The sequence below is a fragment of the Haemaphysalis longicornis genome, unplaced genomic scaffold (assembly GCF_048455015.1).
Source record: "Haemaphysalis longicornis isolate Haplotype H1 unplaced genomic scaffold, Haemaphysalis longicornis Haplotype H1 scaffold_9, whole genome shotgun sequence".
NCBI classification, from domain to species: Eukaryota; Metazoa; Arthropoda; class Arachnida; order Ixodida; family Ixodidae; genus Haemaphysalis; species Haemaphysalis longicornis.
In genome coordinates, this window is record NW_027526460.1 from 65,266,402 (window position 1) to 65,288,759 (window position 22,358).

The 22,358-nt window shown below is 49.1% G+C and overlaps 1 protein-coding gene across 2 annotated transcripts in view; it reads right to left on the reverse strand.

Moving 5' to 3' along the window:
- The window catches only part of LOC144152334 (endothelin-converting enzyme 1-like), a 126,023-nt gene that overhangs the window by 54,042 nt on the left and 49,623 nt on the right, over window positions 1-22,358 (reverse strand). For both annotated transcript variants that reach the window (XM_077683599.1, XM_077683600.1), the window contains one exon: window positions 20,424-20,527. In XM_077683599.1, coding sequence (XP_077539725.1) covers window positions 20,424-20,527 — 104 coding nt within the window. The remainder of the gene's footprint in view (window positions 1-20,423; window positions 20,528-22,358) is intronic.

The following is a 22,358-nucleotide window of genomic DNA, read 5'->3' on the forward strand; positions in this document are numbered from 1 at the left end:
CTTGCGGACGAACGTGTACATTCCCCGCCAGTAATACCGTAGGCGAAGCCGCTCATACGTTTTTAACACACCGGCGTGAGCGCAGCTGGGGTCAGCGTGGAAGGATGCGCATATGCCCGTGCGCAAATGGCGAGGTATTACCAGTAACCATTTGCGACCTCCTGATTGGTAGTTGCGCCTGAACAGCATTTCGTCGCGGACTGCAAAGTGGGCAGCTTGGCGGCGCAGCGCACGCGATTCTTGAGCAGAGGGCACGCCAGAGAGAAAGTCAATAAGCGAAGCAATCCAAGGGTCCTTGCGCTGCTCGGCTGGCATGTCCGTGATTTCGAGGGACGACAGGCCGGCATCAACAGAAACGGAACACGAGTCTTCCGCCGGTAGGGGGGAGCGGGACAGAGCGTCAGCGTCTGAATGCTTCCGGCCGGAACGGTACAGCACACGGATGTCATGCTCTTGAAGTCGCAGAGCCCAGCGACCAAGGCGGCCAGACGGGTCTTTGAGCGACGACAACCAACACAACGCGTGGTGGTCCGTCACAACGTCAAAAGGACGACCGTACAAATATGGTCGAAATTTTGCAAGCGCCCATACGATGGCCAAGCACTCCTTTTCCGTGACCGAATAATTTAACTCAGCTTTTGTGAGCGTACGACTGGCATACGCGACGACATAATCGTCAAAACCAGCTTTTCGTTGGGCAAGCACTGCACCAATTCCGACGCCGCTGGCATCCGTGTGGATTTCTGTTGGCGCGGTCGGGTCAAAGTGTCGCAGAATAGGCGGGGAAGTAAGGAGTCGCCGTAACTTTGCGAACGCTTCATCGCAATCCCTCGACCAAGCGCCAATACCACTTTCCTTGCCGAGAAGCGCCGTCAAGGGCGCAATTATGGCGGCAAAATTGCGAATAAAGCGGCGGAAATACGAACATAGTCCAATAAAGCTCCGTAGAGCCTTTATGGTGGTCGGTTTAGGGAACTCGGCGACCGCGCGAAGTTTGGTGGCGTCGGGAAGAATTCCCTCCTTCGACACAACGTGGCCCAGTATGGTCAACTTTCGCGCCGCAAAGTGGCATTTCTTCATGTTGAGCTGCAATCTGGCTTTGGCAAGGCAAGTCAAAACCTGCTCCAGGCGCCTCAAATGAGTGTCGAAGTCGGGAGAAAAAACGACTATGTCATCGAGATAACATAGACACGTTTTCCACTTCAGGCCGCGCAAAATGGTGTCCATCATCCTCTCGAACGTGGCAGGAGCGTTGCACAGGCCAAACGGCAGGACGTTAAATTCATACAGGCCGTCAGGAGTGATGAACGCCGTTTTCGCGCGATCGGCCTCCGCCATGGGTACCTGCCAATATCCAGACCGCAGATCAAGGGAAGAAAAAAACTCGGCGCCTTGTAAACTGTCAAGGGCATCGTCAATCCGTGGTAAAGGATAGACATCCTTCCGCGTTATGCTGTTCAGACGGCGATAATCTACGCAAAAGCGGATGGAACCGTCCTTTTTCGTTACAAGCACCACGGGAGACGCCCAGGGACTGTTGGAGGGCCGAATTACTCCCCGCTTGAGCATATCGTTCACTTCTTCATCAATAGTGCTGCGCTCCTTCGGCGACACGCGGTACGGTCGTTGGCGCAGTGGTGCATGCGATCCGGTGTCGATGGAGTGAGCAACTGCAGATGTTCGGCCCAGTGGTGCCTTTGCGCCGTCAAAAGAAGAGCGGAACCGATACAGCAGAGCGAGGAGCCTCACTCGCTGGTCTGATCTGAGGGTAGGATCGAGCGAAGCGCCAATGTCCGGAGGCGACAGGTCTGGTGCTGACGGGGCAGGACTCAGTCCAGCTACTGGAACCCATGACGAAAAGTCGTCTGGTACGGCGGTGACAAGCTGTGGCTCAACAACTTCGACGCAGCCAAGGACCTCACCGTGCAGGAGACGAAGGGGCTCCAAGGACTCGTTGTTGACTACTATGGCGCTCGTGCCAGCATGAACTGTCAGTTGGGCGAATGGCAGGGACAGCGATTTTCGGTGGACAAATAAGGGCGACGGCGTAAAAACAACAGGTGCGTCGGGAATGGAAGAGCAGCAGAGCGGTACGAGAGCAGCCGAGCGTGGAGGAATGTCCGTGTCGTTGGCCACAGTGAGCTTTGCAGGGGCAGTGGACTGAAGGTCGGCGTAAGGCGCGTCCAACGGAGAATCAAATTCTACTTGCGCACGCGCACAGTCGATTATTGCGCGATTGCGAGATAAAAAGTCCCAGCCTAAAATGACGTCATGGGAGCAGGATGGCAGCACGAGGAACTCGACGGGGTACACGACGTCCTGGATTGTGACACGCGCCGTGCAGGCTGCCAAAGGTTTTACACGTTGCGCAGTTGCGGTACATAACGAAAATTGCGGCAGTGGCGTCGTAACTTTTCTAAGCGAGCGGCAAATATCGGCGGTAATGACGGAAACGGCTGCGCCTGTGTCGACTAGTGCGACTGTACGTACACCCTCAACAGATACGTCGATTACATTTGGAGGCCTTTTACAGTTCGAAAGTCGCGCAGCTCTTGCCTCCGGAACTGCGGCGGCTAGTTTTCCTGTTCAGTTGGGCTTGAACGACGTCGCATAGGCGATAGTGAGCGGCGACGTGGGGAGCTTGAACGGCGGCTATCGGCGTCACGACGGCTGAAATCGTTGTAACCGGAGGCAGGTAACGGCGACCTGGGTGGCACGTCGGTCATTAGCTGCGAAGACCCGTGTGGAGAGCCAAAAGTGTGGCTAACGTCATCATTCATCGCGGACACGCGGCGGCGGCAGTAACGGGCCACATGGCCTGGAAGTCGGCAGGCGAAACAGATGGGGCGATTATCAGCCGTGCGCCACGGATTCCCCGGTGCCGGATTCTTGTGTACCGCAGAGCGTGGCGGGGTTGGCGGCATGGCCCGAAAAGACGTCCCAGCTGGCTGTACCGGTCTCCCCATGGCTTCGGCATACGTGAGGGGCGCATAATACAGAGTGGGTGGTAGTGCCTCAGCCACCTGTTCCTTGATCATGTGGCGAAGCGCTGGAAGCGTCGGCGAGACAACGGAAGGAGTCACTTCGGTAGGCTGCGGAGGCACTCCGTATCGAGGAGATGGGCCAGCAACAGACGGTGGCATCGTTGATCCAGGCTCCAGGGTAAGAAGTGACACTTGCCGAGCGACTTCTTCACGGACAAACTGTTGAAGCTGCCGCATCAAGGATGCGTCGGCCCCCGCCACCGTCAAGCTCGACAGCGGCTCTCCCTGGACAGAAGAGCTCCGGGTAAGCGCCCTCTGTCTGCGGAGTTCTTCGTAGCTTCGGCACTGGGTGATAATGTCAGCAACGGTTCGCAGATCTTTCGCTAACAGCATCTGGAAAGCATCATCATCGATTCCTTTCATCAGGTGCTTAATTTTCTCTGCTTCCGCCATAGCTGAATCAACACGGTTGCAAAGGTCCACAACATCCTCGATATAACTGGTGAAGGTCTCTCCAGGACGCTGTGCTCGTGTGCGGAGACGCTGCTCAGCAAGAAGCTTCCGCACGGCGGGACGGCCGAAGACCTCGACAATGCGGTTTTTGAATTCAGCCCAGGTATCCATGGTGGCTGCGTTGTTGTGGAACCACTTCTTCGCTAGGTGGTCCAAATGAAACTCAACGTCATTAAGCTTCATGCGATCGTCCCATCTGTTGTGCGTGCTCACTCGCTCGTACTGCGACAGCCACTCCTCCACGTCGTTGTCATCCGTTCCATCGAAGTTAGGGGGGTCTCGCTGCCGAAGCACACCCGAACACATGATGGGCTTCGGTGAGGAAGGTGCCATGTCCCGGTCGGTGTTCAGCTGCATCACGGGCTGTAGCCGTCTGCTCCGTAACTCCAGGATGTGGTATCGGAGTCTTGCGATGCGAAGGTAGAGTCACGCTGGGAACGAACCCGCACACTCCACCAAACTGAAGCGTGGTTTATTGGACCACTAACGAGCAGTTAGAGCTGCGGAGAAGCCGAGGTTCTTCGTGCTCAGCAAGCTAAGTCCGACGCGATACTCGATCGGCCCGTGCCCAAGCGATGCTTCTGCCTCCTCGTCGTCGGGCGTGCACCAAGCCGAATATCCCCAACGGGGAATTGTCCTTGCATGGTTGCCTGTGACAATTACATCAATCGCGTCCATAGTCAACGCTACAATATATATATATATATATATATATATATATATATATATATATATATATATATATATATATATATATTGTGAGGCCGTAGAAAGAAGGTGACGGGACCGTTGCTTTCGCAGCTCCTTTATTCCAAGGCGTCAGGCGGGGACGAACCAAGATGGCGACCTAGCGTCCCTGCTGATGATGATTAGCCGAAGACGAGGTTGAGCCGGTGATGATAAGTATGTACAGCAGATGATGCGGTAGCCGCAAGCTACTGGTGATGATGATTAATACCAATGGGGACAAATATCTCCTAGCAGGCAGCAAGACACAAACTCAGCTCACACTATTATCCCCCTCGTTGAAAGAAGCGGCCGCCTGACCGCGTTTCAGAGTTCGTCGCGGCGGTTAAAAACCTTGAGCCGGGAAACGTGAACTATCTCGGTGCCACGATGGCGGCGGTCGGAACTTGGGCAAACCGGTGTGACGCGAAAGTTTACAGGAGAGGTCGCCTCGAGAACCTTGTACGGACCAAGAAAACGGTGCAAGAACTTCTCGCATAGACCCGGAACACGAATAGGTGTCCACACCAAGACTTCATCACCGGGTAGGAATTGAGGAGAGCGATGCACAGCGTCGTAGCGTTGCTTTCGATCCTGTTGGCTCGCTTCACTGCGCATGCGGGCAAGTTGGCGGCAGTGTTTAACGCGAGCAACAAATTGTTCAGGAGACGTCACAGAAGGTGACACGGGAGCGGCGAAGAAGCAGGTATCCAGAGTGTGCGAAGGGTGACGGCCGTATACAAGGTAGTATGGGGAGCATCCGGTTGTGGTCTGAATTGCGGTATTGTAAGCATAGGTAACAGGAGGTAAGATGGCGTCCCAGTTGCGATGGTCAGGTTGAATATACATGGAGATCATATCAGAGAGCGTTCGATGGAAGCGTTCTGTGAGGCCGTTTGTTTGGGGATGATAGCTGGACGTCATCTTGTGACAGGTGTTGGGAGCTCGAAGCAAGTCGGCGAGAATTTGAGACAGAAATGTCTTGCCTCGATCGCTTAGCAAAACGCGGGGCGCTCCATGGCGTAGCAAAATGTTGTTTAAGAAGAAGTGAGCGATCTCGGTGGCGCTAGCTGAAGGAAGTGGAGCGGTTTCGGCGTAGCGAGTCAGGTGGTCCACTGCCGTAACTATCCAGCGATGACCGGCCGCTGTCGGAGGCAAGGGACCGTAAAGGTCAATACCGACCACTTCAAACGGGCTTGCTGGACACGGAAGGGGCTGGAGTAGACCGGCAGGGGGTGACGTGGAGCGTTTCCGGTGCTGACAAGGCGCACAAGGGGCGACGTATTTGGCGACACTCGTAGAAAGCCATGGCCAAAAAGAAGCGTCCTCGGACACGGTCGTAGGTCTTCTGGAATCCGAGGTGGCCTGCAGTTGGGTCGTCGTGCAACGCTTCCAAAATGCGTGGACGGAGGGAACGGGGCACAACCGGAACCCATCTGGCTCCATCGGTGTGGTGGTTGATGCGGTACAGTGCGCCATCAAGAAGCTGGAACTGGTGCAGCTGACGACGTAGGCGGCTATTCGGTGGTTGTGTGGAGCCGGTGAGCCAACCGATTATTGTCCGACAATAACTGTCGGCGTGTTGAAGGGCAACCAAGTCGGGGATATCGTTGATAGGAATATCGATGGGTGCAATGGGCAAAGGCGGCACATTAGAATGTCGGGCAACGTCGTCTGAAGACTTCACCAGCGGACACCGGGAAAGCTCGTCCGCGTCGAGATGCTTGCGACCAGACTTGTAGATCACCGTGAATTCATATTCTTGCAAGCGGAGAATCCAGCGCCCAAGTCGTCCTGACAGATTTTTCAAAGAAGACAGCCAACACAGGGCATGGTGATCTGTAACGACGGTGAAATGTCGGCCGTAAAGGTATGCACGGAACTTTTGAACAGACCACACAACAGCCAGACATTCTTGCTCTGTGATGGGGTAATTTTTTTTCTGCGGACGTCAGAGAGCGGCTTGCGTAGGCAACCACTCGTTCACGGGAGTGCGCATCGCGCCGTAGCAAGACGGCGCCAATTCCATGCCCGCTAGCGTCAGTATGAAGAAGGACTGGCTTTGTGTCATCGAAGTGGCGAAGTACAGGCCCGGAAGTAAGTGCTTGCTTTAGGTTTTGAAAAGCCTTCTCGCAGTCGTCACTCCAGACAAAGGGGTTACCGGAATGCAGCAGCTGATTGAGGGGCGAGGCCAGGGTGGCGAAATTGCGAACGAAACGACGGGAATATGATGCCAAGCCAAGGAAACTGCGAAGGGATTTTTGTTCTTGAGGTCGAGGGAAATTAGCCACAGCGGAAATTTTGTCTGGGTCGGGCCGTATACCATCTCTGCTGACAATGTGACCGAGAACTTTGATGGATCTGCACGCGAAGTGGCACTTCTTGGTGTTCAAAGTCAGGCCGGCTTTGGCCAGATTAGTCAGAACTTCATCAAGACGCTGGAGATGTTCAGGAAAATTCGACGAGAAAATAACAATGTCATCCAGGTAACACAAGCACGTCTTCCATTTAAGGCCACGAAGGACTGTGTCTATCATTCGCTCAAAAGTGGCTGGGGCGTTGCATAAACCAAACGGCATTACGTTAAACTCGTATAAGCCGTCTGGAGTAGCAAACGCTGTCTTTTCTTTGTCAGGCTCATGCATGGTTATGTGCCCGCAACCAGATCGCAGGTCTAAGCTGGAGAAAAATTCTGCCCCCTGCAGACAGTCGAGCGCGTCATCTATACGCGGCATTGGATAAACATCCTTCTTGGTGATCTTATTCAAGGCTCGATAGTCCACGCAAAACCGCACGGAACCATCCTTCTTGCGGACTAAAACCACGGGCGAAGACCATGGGCTCGAAGACGGCCGAATGATGTTTCGTTCCAGCATGTCCGCTACATTTTCTTCGATGACTTTTCGTTCGGACGATGACACACGGTATGGGCGACGGCGGACGATGTAGGACCCATTTGTCTCGATCCGATGCGCTGTCACAGATGTCTGCCCCAGCTTGCTAGAAAGGCAGTCAAATGTGTCCCTGTGTTTATCCAGGAGTTGAAGTAGCTGGTTTGTTTCGCTTTCTGAGAGGTCTTTGCTGATGGTAGCCTTAAGTGTGGAAATATTTGGCTCAGATTTTGCAGGCGTTGGAACGGAAGAGACGGAGCACAGGGGAACTAATGAGAGCGTATCGTCAGGCAGAACAGAAGCGATAGTAGCACCCGCGGGGAGCAATATGGATTCGGAAGGGGCGTTTGTAGCCAGAAGCTGTGCTGATCCATGTGCGAAGCGGACGAGGCATGTCGGGATGACGACACCTTTGGGCAGAAAACCTGGAGAGGGAACTATGAGCACGTCTCCGTCACTGATTCGGTTTGAGCAGAGGGAAAGCAGCGTCTCGCAGCGGAGGTTTAAAACAATCTTCACTCGCTGTGACGTGTAGCTGTGGTACTTCAGAAATGCCGCTGAGCTGCTCTGTATCCGTGAGTTGAATTTCAGGGTGATCACATGAAATGACGGCGGATGCGGATGAGAGAAAATCCCAACCCAAAATAAGATGATGAGCACAGGGGGACAACACCGCACACTGAACATGATGCCGAAGAGAACCAACAACAATCCGCACTGTGCATTGTCCGGATGGCTTAATCACACTGCTATTCACTCCATGTAGAAAAGGTCCCGTGTATGGTGTTCGTACCTTGCGTAGACGAGCACACAGTTCCACACTTATCACTGAAACGCTCGCACCAGTGTCAATAAGGGCATCGACGCAAACACCTTCAATTAAAACAGACAGCAAGTTCGACGGATGCTCTGGAGGACTTGTAAGCTTCGCAGGAGATGCAGTTTTCCCTCCCAAAACTGCATTTACTAGCTTTCCTGGCGGTGGTTAGCGATGTAAGACGCAGGACGAAGAGGGGAAACTGAACGGCGACCTGGTGAAGGCGAGCGGGGTCGTTGCGCACGGGAGCTGCGAGGGACGTCGTCAGTCTGAGGCGGAGACGGGCAGCGGCGTGGAGGCGACAGGTACGCACGCCGCCGGTAGCCGTAGTAGTTCGGGGGTACACTCTCGCGCTCATAGGCAGCATAGCCACGTCGTTCATCCCGTTGGCGGCGTCGACAAAAGCGGGAGATGTGACCTCGAATGCCGCAATAGTAGCACACGGGCCGGTTGGAGAAGGCGTCCTGACTTGGTGGAAAGTGGGGCTTTGAGCTCGGCGCGTGGGGCATGGCCGCAACATATCCAGACGAAGGGTGGCTCATGATCGGGGACAACGGCAGAGGTGTCCGGCCAGCGACATCCGAGTAGGACGGTGTTGATGGGGCAACTGAATGGACAGGCGGCACTAGCACAGGCATAGCCGCAAGCTCCTCTTTAACCATCTCGCGAAGGCCAGGAGCCGTAGCGGCTTGGCGAACACCGTGCGCAAAATTAGAGGTGTTTCCGTACACTTCTTCGCGAACTATATCGCGAATCATCGCACGAAGGTCTTCGTTCCCAAGATGAGGGGTAGACGCCGTGTCCCGTGGGAGGCGGATCGATTGAAGTTCGCCGATGCGCTGACAGGAGGATGTTACGTCTGCTACGGTTGAAAGGTTCTGCAGGACAAGTGCGTTGAAAGCGAACTCGCCAATCCCTTTGAGAATGTGACGGACACGGTCAGACTCCGGCATATCTTTGTCGACGCGGCGACACAGCGCTAGAACATCCTCGATGTATGAGGTGTATGTCTCATTAGCTTGCTGCACGCGGACCTCCAGCTCCCTCCTAGCGTTGTCACTCCGCGCTTTAGGGGAGCCAAAAATCTTTTGCACCTCCGTGCTGAAGCCAGCCCAGTCGGTAAATTCATGTTTGTGGTAAAAATACCACATGTCGGCAATCTTCTTCAGAGAGAAGCCAACGTTGAACAATTTGAGGCGATCATCCCACCTATTGAACTCGCTGACGCGTGTGTAGCTGTCCAGCCACTCCTCCACTTCTTCGCCCGGAAGACCAGTGAACTCGGGCGGGTCGCGCTGGGGAGTGGTGACGATGCATTGCAGAGACGCAGAGGCTGCGCTACTCGGAGTGTCTTGCGACATGGACATTGGTCTTAAGGGCAAGCGGCGACCTGAACGGAGCTCCAGGGGTGTCGAAGGAGAGGTACAGCTCGGGATCGAGTTGCAACTCCACCACTTGTGAGGCCGTAGATAGAAGGTGACGGTACCGTTGCTTTCGCAGCTCCTTTATTCCAAGGCGTCAGGCGGGGACGAACCAAGATGGCGACCCAGCGTCCCTGCTGATGATGATTAGCCGAAGACGAGGTTGTGCTGGTGATGATGAGTATGTACAGCAGATGATGCGGTAGCCGCAAGCTACTGGTGATGATGATTAATACCAATGGGGACAAATATCTCCTAGCAGGCAGCAAGACACAAACTCAGCTCACAATATATATATATATGGAAAGAAAGAAAGAAAGTGGAGAAAAAATTCCCGCCAGGTGGGATCCGAACCCACGACCTCCAGAATACCGGTCTGGTGCGACAACCACTACACTAGCGGTGGGGTGATTTTCCCCTCCGCTTTCTGGGGTACTTTTGTTTAGGTATATTTTTTTCCTGTGCTTGGGGGTCGTAGCCAGCGCCACTTCTTTCTTTCCAAATTCTTTATCTGTTTCAATGACCTACCACATCCTCCCCTTTGCTTTCCGAGGTTTCCTTGACTGCCAACTCTATTTCTGTGTTATTTTCAACGAGCCCCTCATTCTATTATGATTCGCTACATGCATAACGAGGGCCTCTGTTCTGGCAGTCTTGGTGCCATAGGAAGCTTAAGAGGCTTCAACGCTGGTCGACCACTCTCGATATGTCGTGGGCACTCGAGTCTCGGCCCGGGGGTTAAAAAGAAGGTCCCCTTCACACCGAGTAGTCCCAGTGGCTCTGGTTCTGTCAGCCCACGGTTCTGGCAGACTTGATGCCAAGGGAGCATAAGAGGGTTTCCAGCCAGTTACCCGCTTATGACAGGCTGTAGACGTTCGCGTCACGCCCCGGGGGTTGAAAAGAAGGTCCCCTTCTCCCCGTGTAGTCTGAGTGGCGCTGGCTACCACCCTCAAGCGCCAGATACAGTTGTAGTAAATATAAATACCCCAGAAAGTGAGGGAGAACACAGTCGCCCAGATAGACGAATTGGTAAGGCATTCGAGATCTAATCGAAAGGCGTTGGTTCGGTCCCCACTCTGGGCGCGTGTTTTTCTTTCTTTCTTTCTCACGTAATTAATAAAAAAATAATGTAACCTCACTAATGCTAAAAAATAGTCTAACCATTCCCCTATGCCTTCTTTGGAGTTGTAGACTGCCGGCATTTCTTTCTGTATTTCCTAACGAGCCCCTCATTTCAAAACCCTATTATCGTGCGATAGCTTAGCGAGGGCCTCGGTTCTGGCAGCCTTGATGCCAAGGGAGCATAAGAGGGTTTCCAGCCAGTTACCCGTTTATGACAGGCTGTAGACATTCGCGTCACGCCCCGGGGGTTGAAAAGAAGGTCCCCTTCTCCAAGTGTAGTCTGAGTGGCGCTGGCTACCACCCTCAAGCGTCAGATACAGTTGTAGTAAATATAAATACCCCAGAAAGTGAAGGAGACCACCGTCGCCCAGATAGCCGAATTGGTAAGGAATTCGAGATCTAATCGAAAGGCGTGGGTTCGGTCCCCACTCTGGGCGCGTGTTTTTCTTTGTTTTTCACGTAATTAATAAAAATTAATGTAACGTCAATAATGGTAACAAATAGTCTAACCATTCCCCCATGCCTTCTTTGGAGTTGTAGACTGCAGGAATTTCTGTATTTCCTAACGAGCCCCTCATTTCCGAACCCTATATATATATATATATATATATATATATATATATATATATATATATATATATATATATACAGAAAGATAGGTGGGCAGTCTACAACGCCAAAGGAGGCATAGGGGTGTGGTTAGGCTCTTTTTTTCACTACGGTTAATGAAGTCAACATTTTTTTAAATATACAGCAGAAAGAAAGAAAGGAAAACACGCCCCCAGAATGGGCACCGAACCCACGCCTTTCGATTAGATCTCGAATGCCTTACCAATTCGGCTATCTGGGCGACTGTGCTCTCCTTCACTTTCTGGGCTATTTATATTTAGTAGAAGTATATCTGACGCTAGAGGGTGGTAGCCAGCGCCACTCTGACTACACGGGGAGAAAGGGACCTTCTTTTCAAACCCCCGCGGCGTGACTCGAACGTCTACAGCCTGTCATCATCATCATCATCATCACCAGCCTATCTACGCCCACTGCAGGGCAAAGGCCTCTCCCATTATTCTCCAATTGCCTCGGTCCTGTGCCAACTGTGACCAATTTATCCCCGCAAACTTCTTTATCTCATCTGCCCATCTAACTTTCTGCCACCCCCTGCAACGCTTGCCTTCTCTAGGGATCCACTCTGTTACCCTTAATGACCAGCGGTTATCTTGCCTTCGCATTACATGTCCTGCCCACGTCCATTTCTTCTTCTTAATTTCTACTAATATGTCTTTAACACCAGTTTGCTCCCTGACCCACTCCGCTCTCTCCCTGTCCCTTAATGTTACACCTATCATTTTCCGCTCCATTGCCCGCTGAGTTGTTCTCAATTTAAGTTGAACCCTCTTAGTGAGCCTCCAAGTTTCTGCCCCGTAGGTGAGTACCGGTAAGATGCAGCTGTCATACAATTTCTTCTTCAGCGACAATGGTAGGCTGCTATTCATTATCTGAGAATGTCTGCCATATGCACCCCACCCCATTCTGATCCTTCTAATTATCTCTGCCTCATGGTTTGGATCTGGGGTCACAACTTGGCCTAAGTAGATATATTCGCTTACCACTTCCACTGCCTCGCCACCTATGTCAAACCGCTGCGCTGTCCCGAGGTTATTGATCATTACTTTAGTTTTCTGCATATTAATTTTCAGTCCCACGGTTCTACTCTGTTCGCCCAGTGCGGAAAGCATGCTTTGCAATTCGTCCCCCGAGTTACTTAGCAAGGCAACGTCATCAGCAAATCTGAGGTTACTGAGGTATTCTCCATTAACCCTTACAGCCTGTCATGAGCGGGTAACTGGCGGGAAGCCCTCTTATGCTACCTAGGCATCAATGCTGCCAGAACCGAGATCCTCGCTAGGCTTTCGCAGAATAATATAGTAAGGAAATGAGGGGCTCGTTGAGGAAATACAGAAAGATAGGTGGGCAGTCTACAACGCCAAACGAGACATAGGGGTATGGTTAGGCTATTTTTTTTACTATGGTAATGAAGTTAACATTTTTTTTAAACACAGAAGAAAGAAAGGAAAACACGCGCCCAGAGTGGGGACCGAACCAAAACACGCGCCCAGAGTGGGGACCGAACCCACGCCTTTCGATTAGAACTCGAATGCCTTACCAATTCCTAGGTAACACCAATGCCTAGGTAGCATAAGAGGGCTTCCCGCCAGTTACCCGCTCATGACAGGCTGTAGACGTTCGAGTCACGCCCCGGGGGTTGAAAAGAAGGTCCCCTTCTCCCCGTGTAGTCAGAGTGGCGCTGGCTACCACCCTCAAACGTGAGATACACTTCTAGTAAATATAAATAGCCCAGAAAGTGAAGGAGAACACAGTCGCCCAGATAGCCGAAATGGTAAGGCATTCGAGATCTAATCAAAAGGCGTGGGTTCGGTCCCCACTCTGGGCGCGTGTTTTCCTTTCTTTCTTCTGTATATTTAAAAAAATGTTAACTTCATTAACCATAGTAAAAACAAGAGCCTAACCACACCCCTATGCCTCCTTTGGCGTTGTATATTGCCCACCTATCTTTCTGTATTTCCTCAACGAGCCCCTCATTTCCTTACTATATATATATATATAGTAGTATGCACATAAATGTAGTATGCACCTTGCGTGTGTACCTGACGACGAATAAGAGCCGTATTTCGCGTGTTCATCCGCACGAACTAGTTTTGCGTTGATCAACTGTCACCTCGTCACGTACGCTTCTGGACACAAATAGCCACTTTGACCGCGTATCCACGCGACGGCTATCTTCTTCGCAATAAAAAGAACATCTACATCGCAGCTAAGGTTATGCTCGTAACTCGCAAATCTATATTTCGCACCTTTTTGTCTGCCCGCATGTCCGTATAAGTTGTAACTCACGCCACAGAAGCGAAGTGTTTCTGGTAACACGACGAGTTTTCCTTGACGTGACGCACGTAAACGACGTCACGCTCGGGAGAACTCTCCTAACGGCTCAACTGATCAAGGGGACTTTTTGGCAAACCAGCGGGCAAGCCGACCAAACGGGCGCCGTTAATTCGGCTCTTCACTTTAGCCTTTGGTAAAAATATGCCAAAGCTGGAACCGCCCACCATCGGATGACAGCGCTATCCTGGGTTCACCTGCACCTGAGAACAGCGACGTGGAAACTGCGCAAGCTCCGATGACCGGCTGGTCACCCGACCAGCGGGTTGACTACCGGCACGGCGGAGGCTATATAAGCAACTGCAACTCTACGAGCGTCAGGCTTCGCAGACCGGCGGGGTCAGCCGACCGAACTGGCGCCGTTAATTCCGCTCTTAACTTTCGCCTTTCGTAGGTGGGTGGCTGTTTGGTTAACTGCTTCGTGGCCGCTTCATTGCAGCTACTTAGCTGTTTTTGCTGTTTCTGTTTTGCCCCGCTGGTCTGCACTGCCTTAATTCAACATGTCTGATAATGAGAACGTGTTTTATCTTGCGTGTCATAAGAATGTTGCGGAAGGAACTAGTTCGATGAAATGTGGGGAATGTGGCAATGTTTACCATTGTGGCAAGTGTTCCAGCATTACGAAAAATAAGCTAAAGGCTATGAGTGCTGAGGACTGTAAAGCATGGACATGTGCAACTTATCATGTGTCCGAGGGACGACAGTCGCGTGGGGAGAATATTGATAGCTGGACACCCCAGGCCACTCAGATGGACGCGAACGACACGCTGAAGTTGCTCGTCTAACAGGGGGCGGAATCTCTTGCGAGAATAACACAGCTGTTGGAGAGAATAGTAGCGATTGAAACGCAGCTCAGCGCTCAAAGCACCAAGCAGGAAAATATCTAGCAAACTCTGGAAGAGCAAAACAAAACTCTTGGAGGCTTTGAAGCGTCTGTCAAATATTTGTCCGAAAAATTTTGTGCGGTCTCAATCACACTCACTGCACAAGAAAAGGCAATAACTGAACTAAGTTCGGAAGTGTGCAGTCGTCAGGCACACATGAAAATTAAGGACAAAGAGATCAAACAGTTTAGGACAGCTCTCAGCGACGTGGAGCAGTACTCCAGACGGAAAAAACATTGAGGTACATGGAGTCGCGGTCACAGACAAGGATGATCTTATGAGTGTTGTAGAGGAAATTGCTGAAAAACTAGAGGTGCCCACACCCACTGTCGATAGCGTTAAAGCTGTGCACAGGATAAGGTGTAGAGAGGGTAAGATACCGGCTATCCTTGTTAGATTTCGGGACAGGACAGTCTGCGACACTTGGGCAGTGAAGAGAACCAAACTCAGGGAAGAAGGCATTTTTGGGAATAAAAACCTAACGCAGTACCTTAGACAGTTGATGTGGGCTACGAAAGTGAAAGCACGTGGAATATCTTACAAGTTTGCATGGACACGAAATGGCAAAGTCTTCCGGGAGGAGAAGGAAGGAAAGCCTGCCGTTCGAATAAAATCATAGGAAGACCTAATGCAGCTATAATGGCTACACGAACATTCCCAACATTTCATGAATCGCACTGCTTTACTGAAGGTGTGATGGTACAAGAAATCGTTGCAAGCATCTTGAATTACTTCATGTAAACGTTAGAACCCTTAGAAAACACTGGAACGAAATAATCGTTCATCTAGCCGAAAAACCGCAAACGGAGGTTGACATACTTGTATTACTGAGACAAACGTTGATGAAAAGTCGTGTAAAACATATAAAATACCTGGTTATGATTCATACTAGTATTTGCGTGAGGGTAGAAGGGGTGGAGGAATATTTGTATTTGTAAAATAAGAACTAAATTCTGACCAACTAAGCATTCAACTAACAGAAGCAGAAATTGTAGCAATCAAAATATCGTTGAAAGACAGTACGTTTGTATTGTGCGTGATATATCGACCACCTTCAAGTGAAGCTCGCAAATTTCTAAATGAGCTGGCATCATTACTGAGAAAGTTGGACTACACAACAAACCTTATAATTACTGGAGACATCAACATTGACACCTTAAAGATAGCCAGGCCTATTACAGGGGAGTATCTTGACGTCCTATCGCAGTTCTCATTAGATAACGTAATTTCAGAGTTACTAGAGAAGAGCACTTGAAAGATGCGCTAAAAAGGTCCTGTATTGATCATATTATGTATAGGACAAATATTTTAACACTGGTATCTGGCATCCCAGCGAAAAAATCGGCCGATCATTTCTATATTACGGTAGCTTTACTAAAGGACTGCGCTACAGAAGCCGGTAGAAGTGACACACGGTGCATAGAAATAGCTGATAATAAACTAGTAAAAAAATATTTACAAGAATACGACTGGACAGAACTGATAACATCTGATCATATAAAAAGATATGATCGTGTAGTGAACAAATTCAAAACGATTTATGCAAATTTACAAAGACCGTAAAGATTAAGAAGAGGAAAGCTGAGAATAAATGGATCGACGATGAAATCTTGGGACTGTGTCACTTAAAAGATAAAGCCTGGAAAAAAACGAGACAGAAACCCGACGATTCACTCCTAAAAGCGGACTTTCGTACTCTTCGTAATCAGTTGACAGCGAAAATTAGATTACGGGACGGAGGTATTTCGAACAAAAGTTTACGCAGGCGAAATAAAACCCCAAAAAACTCTGGAATTCCCTTATTGATCTTATGGGGGGGAATGTTACCAAGAAAGCAGCCACGATAATACAACAAGGATTGATCAATATGGACGACTCAACAACTCTCTGTGATACGTTTAATTCCGGATTTGTGGAAGCTCCAACGAAGTGAAAGGCACAAATTAATACATCACAGCTCGACACACCTAAGCTTCCAAGTATTATAAACACAGCTATATTACAAGAACTAACACCAAACGATCTAATAAGTATTGTGGCGACTATATCTCCGCATAAGCGCCCAGGTTTTGATGCCTTAAGGACACGCGATATTAAGGAAAATATTGATAAACTGAATTCTGTAATTACTTTCATTCTTAATGGAATGTAGACATCTGGGCAAATTCCAGATCTCATGAAAATTGCTGGTGTACGTCTAATACATAAACAAGGTTCTAAAAGCGATCCAACTAATTACAGACCAATTTCAATTTGATCTGTCCTATCCCACATAATGGAAAAACATATTTCGGAAATTATGGTGAAGTTTTTCACGAAATATTCAACTCTTTCAAAGGCTCAGTTCGGATTTACTAAGAACAAAAGTACCATTTCCCTCCTTGAAGAATTTAATGATGTAGTTACTGCAGATATGGACAGTAATCAAATAGCGTTAGTTTTATATCTTGATATGGCTAAAGCATTTGACACAGTTGATCACGCAATACTTATTTGTAAGCTGAAACTAATGAGCTTTAGGGGGAAGTTTGCCGGTTTCTTTGAAAATTATTTTAATGACAGACAACAAGCGGTGAAAATTGGTAACACTATCGCTAACAAAATGGCTGTAAGGTATGCAGTTCCTCAAGGCTTTAGTATCGGTCCTCTACTTTTCAACATTTTTACAAAATACTTAAATTCACTCTCTTTTTCGCCCGATTTGCATCAATATGCAGACGACACTGCGTTAATTTATGTGCACTCTTCGTACGAATACGCCGTTGAAGTTATGCAAGATGATATAAGCAAGCTGTTAAATTGGATGTAGACAAACTATATATTCGTAAACTGAACAAAAAAGAAAATTATGTGTATCAGAATCCCTTACAAAGTACTCTGTCCAAACCTCGATATTTTTCTACACACAAGAGACTGCGCAAACTGTTCTTGCTCACCATTAATGTATGTTAAGCATATGAAGTACCTAGGTATTTATATTGATGATAATTTAAACTGGGACGAACAAATTACGCAAATATGTACAAAACTAAGAGTGTGTCAGCATGTATTTATAAGCTTCAGGACGGTTGCAATATGGAAAACAGATACCAAGTACACCAGTCTTTAGCTGAAAGTGTCATTCGATATGGAATAACAATATATGGGGGCTGTGCTACAAGCAGGCAAATGAAAATAAACAAGATTCTTCACAGAATATCCAGGAACATAGTGCATGGAACACGATTGCATGGCTTTAAAACTACCGAGGTAATGAATAAATTACAGATGTTAAATTTTCACCAACTATGCAGGTATATTATCCTGACTACTCGATATTATGACACCGAATATAAATCACCCGTGAAAAAGGACCGGTTACTGAGACAACCGAGCGATACTACAACCCACGTCTTTTTACGAATTATGGAAAGAGAAAAAAAGTGATTATTATTTGCCATTTTTGTTTAAGACCCTTCCTTTGGAACTAACTTATCCAGCCTAAAAAAATGTAAATAAGACTATAAAGAAATGGTGCCTTCTTTCTTCATAACGTGCTAGGACACATTTCTTGTAGATGTGAATGAATTGTGATTGTTATTGACGCGTGTGCAAAAATGCATTGTTGTGTAGTGCCTTCGATATTACGCTTTATCTTTCCGTTTCTTGTCTTTTTCACTGTTTTCTCTGTTTCATTTTTTCATTTTTTTTCTTTCTTTTCTTTTTTTTCTAGCGTACCACTCCAGTACGCGATTATCTTCATGATACCGCTTTTCCTTTTTGGCACCTTCTTTTCCTCTTTTTATACGTCAATGTCTGCTTGTCATCCCAATTCTTTTTTTACGTTTTTTGTTTCCTTCCACAAAAAGTATCTCTACTGCCCGTCTGGTCTTGTGCTGCTGTTCTGCCTGCCTTCCCACAAGGACTGCGTGCTCAGGAAGGCAAGGAAACCCTTGTACCACTATGATGTACAACTCTCTATCTATCTAAACAAGGTCCAACGAGGCGAGAGTACCATGTTTATACGAACACGTTGAAACAAAGATGAAACGATTGCCGACGCATCTGCTTATTTCGCTGAAGAGGTCGTGGAAAGACGGCAGTTGTCTGCCGCCCCTGCCTTGCTTCTCTTTCTCGATCACATCTGCCACACTTTCCCTCCCGTCTCGCTGCTCCCAGGGCATACTCGGAAGTTTGATCAAGCGAATTTATTTTTTCGAGTTCCACTGTTCAAGCGCTATCAACTAGAACCTTTCGTTACGGTTGGACTTCTTGGAATTCCGTCAGGAGGGCTACCATCGCGCGCAAATTCTTTTTAAGTGCAGAGCACTTTAGGCGCTCGCCTTGTCGTCCTAGCTCACTCGCTGGAACTAAGCATATCGCCACGGCGTTACGGTGTAGCCAGTCACGCTACCTTCGCCGCGGGGTAGCCCAGAGGCTTCGAGAGCCAAGCGGCTATTCCAGGATATACGTAGCGTGAGCTAAGGTTAAGCTGGTCATTCTTAGCTCTCCTGGTTTTCTAGGATTAGCTTATTATCATGCTTACTTCAGCTTATCGGCCAAACGAAATCCAATCGAAATCCAATCCAATCCAAATCAAAACCAATTGAAGCCAAGCCAAGTCGATTCAATCCAATGCAATTCAGAAATCTCGCTGGCGCAGTTTCAGGGAGGGGCGCGCGATCACTGCGAAGGCGGGAAACTTGAATTGCATGGGGTGGTAGCAGTAAGCGGATAACCGCCGTACAGCCCCTTATGGCGAATCACTGCTGTGCGTTTCCGACAGCTTTCACACTTGGCGGAACAGCTTTAATTTATGTTTTGTGTTTCAAGGCCTATTTTTTTAAGTGCGAATGCACTTCTTAAGCGAGCCTGAATCGTCCGCCGCCGTCCGCATAGCAGCAGCTGCGGGTGCGCGCGCTCCTCGTCTTCCTCGTCTTCCCTAGCAACGGGGGGAGATGGGCGCGCGCTGCCTGGCCGCTGACATGGCACATACCCACGTGGGGGATCGTCCGCCGCCGTAGTCCGCATAGCAACAGCTGCGGGTGCGCGCGCTCCTCGTCTTCCCTAGCAACGGGGGGAGATGGGCGTGCGCTGCCTGGCCGCTGACATGGCACATACCCACGTGGGGGATTGGCCAGGAATCGGGCGTGAGAAGGGCTAATGCACCCGCTTAAAGGAGTACTGACCCGAAATTTCAAAGTTGAGATTCGCTCTAGCAACAAGTACAACGACAACACAAATAGGTGTCTGTGAATAAATGCGTCTTTCTTTCTTTGTAGTTGTGTGTGTGTGTGTGTGATCTCTCTTTCGCGAACATTACCGAACCGCGCAAATTCAACTCGTGCATTCGCACTTTCACATTCTTCCCCTCGGGGAAATGCGGGGAATTTTTTTCGTGTCGCTATTGCAAAAGTCAAGCGGCCATGTGTTTTTTTTTAAAACACACTGCAGATATACCTTATTTATAATGGTTTGCCCCATATATGCTAAATGTTTTCTTTTCCTCAGCAATGTTGATGAGTGTGAACATTGCCACCACATTCAGTAGTTTGAAATAATTTTGCCTACGTAAACGCCTCGTTCAAGGGTTCTAACTTTTTGCTTTGCGGATAAGTCGAAGGACATACAGAAAGACACAGAAACACAGGCCAAAATTCTCTCGTTGAAGTATCCTGCGTGCCTTCGCTTTGGGAGCTAAAAGGAATCCTCCATAGCGCATGTACAACATGCTGCTATGGGCGTGCGCAGAGGCATCGGACACCGTTTCACCAGCTTAAGACGGCATGCGTTCTAAACGTCCCATTTCACTTAGACTCCGCTTTCAATCTGCCAAAGTTGTCGATGCACACTGCCTGGGAAGGGTACATGCAGCATCCTTGGCGCTAAATGCACGCCCAAACATGGGCTCCTTATGTCACACCTCAGCACACCGCCTTATTTATGGCAGCGCGGGCTGCCATGTCCACTCCTGGCCAATTCATTCTCAGGCGGGCTTTAGGACATCTCTTCTACCGAGAACAGGCATCTTTTCTGGCGGTCTTAAAATATCCAACGATTTTTAATTTTTGAAGAATGCCGACAACTCTTCGTTGACGGACGCGTGCGAACTCTGGTACTTAACCTACCTGAATTTGAGGAGTTCCGGAGTGTAATCCCAGTATTTGCTCATCAGATGTAGTTTAGCGTCAGCCGCAAAAGTGATTGGATCCCCCTCATCGGGTACGTCAAACTATAAAGAAAAAATAAGAAAAGTGAACATTATTCATCCTCACATTTAGGTTACAAATCTGTGATCCCTCGGCAACCACAACAAGCATAGCTCTGCTGGCTGAGCGTCAACAGTCAGTGCGCTGTTGCCGACCCTGGAATATTTTCCCTTCGCCGTATCAGTTTCCCGAAGGCACATACTATATCACAGATACTAATATATCACGGGCCTGACCTTCACCTTGCCAAAACCTGCGGGTAAATCTAGCATCCTTACAACTTCCCGCAACATCTTCATGTTCCAACGGAAACATTGATACGACGGTCCAAATTCGACGGTACACCATATGAGCTAAATAGTCGCAAGCAGCTGGCCTACAGTTCAAGCAGTATCACCGGTAAAAACAGCGTTACGAAAAACATTCGTAGACTGACTGGCCGCAAAATTTATAACGACTTGAATTTTAGATGCGAAGCATCTCTTGCTCTCCGCTCGGTCGTCCGTCGTTCGTCGTTCGTCGTCCGTCCATCCGCACCTCTCCCCCTACACTATAAAAAGAAATAATAGTTGGCTGCGCCCGGTTTAGATCCCACGACTCTCTGGCCGCAACAGGAGGTACGTGGCGCTCTTCCCACTGCGCTATAAACCGGGACAGGACCAAGTGCTACGAACGCGCCTTATGTCCTTGACTTATTCAAACTACGTCAAAAAGCTACTGATAGAACGAAGGCACGCGAAGCTGAATGTCAACGGAAACGACGAACTGAAAACTTTACAGGAGGATGTTGAATTTCCCGTGGGAAAGCTGTGGCGGGAAGCGCACGCGCCTTTCAGCTCAACCAGAGAAAAGGACGAAGAGGGCGGGCAGCGGTGTAGGAGCGTGAGCACGCAATAAAGAAAGACGAGAACCAGGAAGTGTTCGATCAGGTAACGCCGGTGTCGATCTCTTCGCTGTCTCTACATTTCTCTACATTTCTCTGTCTCTACATGGGGGTTCACACTACGTTCCCATTCGTGCTCCGATAAATGGAACAACTTAACGGCAACACAATGAAACCTAAACGGAACCCCTATGATGCTTCGCATCCTCCTCATGGTTCCCCACGGGAAGATGGTGTACTTTCTGTGGTTAACATGCGGTTAATTGCATGGTTATGCAAGCTCAGGATTTATAAATGTTTGCGTATTCAGGAAGCCTTTTGGACACTTAAACGTCGTTTCTCAGCAGCCCAGTTAGGAGGTTTATCTTGGACGATGCGAGGTGGTTTCCGGCCAATGCTTTTCCAGGAATGGATAGCTTGGTGTTGTTCTCATGCCCCGCCCCTTCGCTGCAAAAAGAAGTGTTTCAACGTTTGCCAAAATCAGGATGGGGCTCTTCTAGCATGCTCGGCGTCAATGTCTTCTTGTTTTCTCCTTAAGATGGAATATTCACGTAATACGGAAAGCCTGTGTTAAATGGTACCCGGAAAAAAAAACGCAACGTGAGGGGAGCCTAGGTTGATCTTTAGACGGCAATGCCGAGACAAGCAGTGCGCCCTCATTTGCACCAAAGTCCACACGGCATTGAGTGGATCGACACGAGAGATGACGCAAAGGCACTTTACCTCAAGAAATTAATGTCAGGTGGACACACAGCATGATGCGAAAGATGCTCCTGTATTGAAAAAGACTCTGCTTAATATGATAGGGAAACTGTTTGGAGCTTTGCTTGGAGCTAGTTCGTCCTTGGAGAAGAAATGGCGAACATTTAGAACGCCAAGGGATAAATTGTATGGCATCGACACTCAGTCCCCGTCGATATAAAACAATAACTTCAAGGAATTACTTCTGCATAATACTACAGGTCTACTTC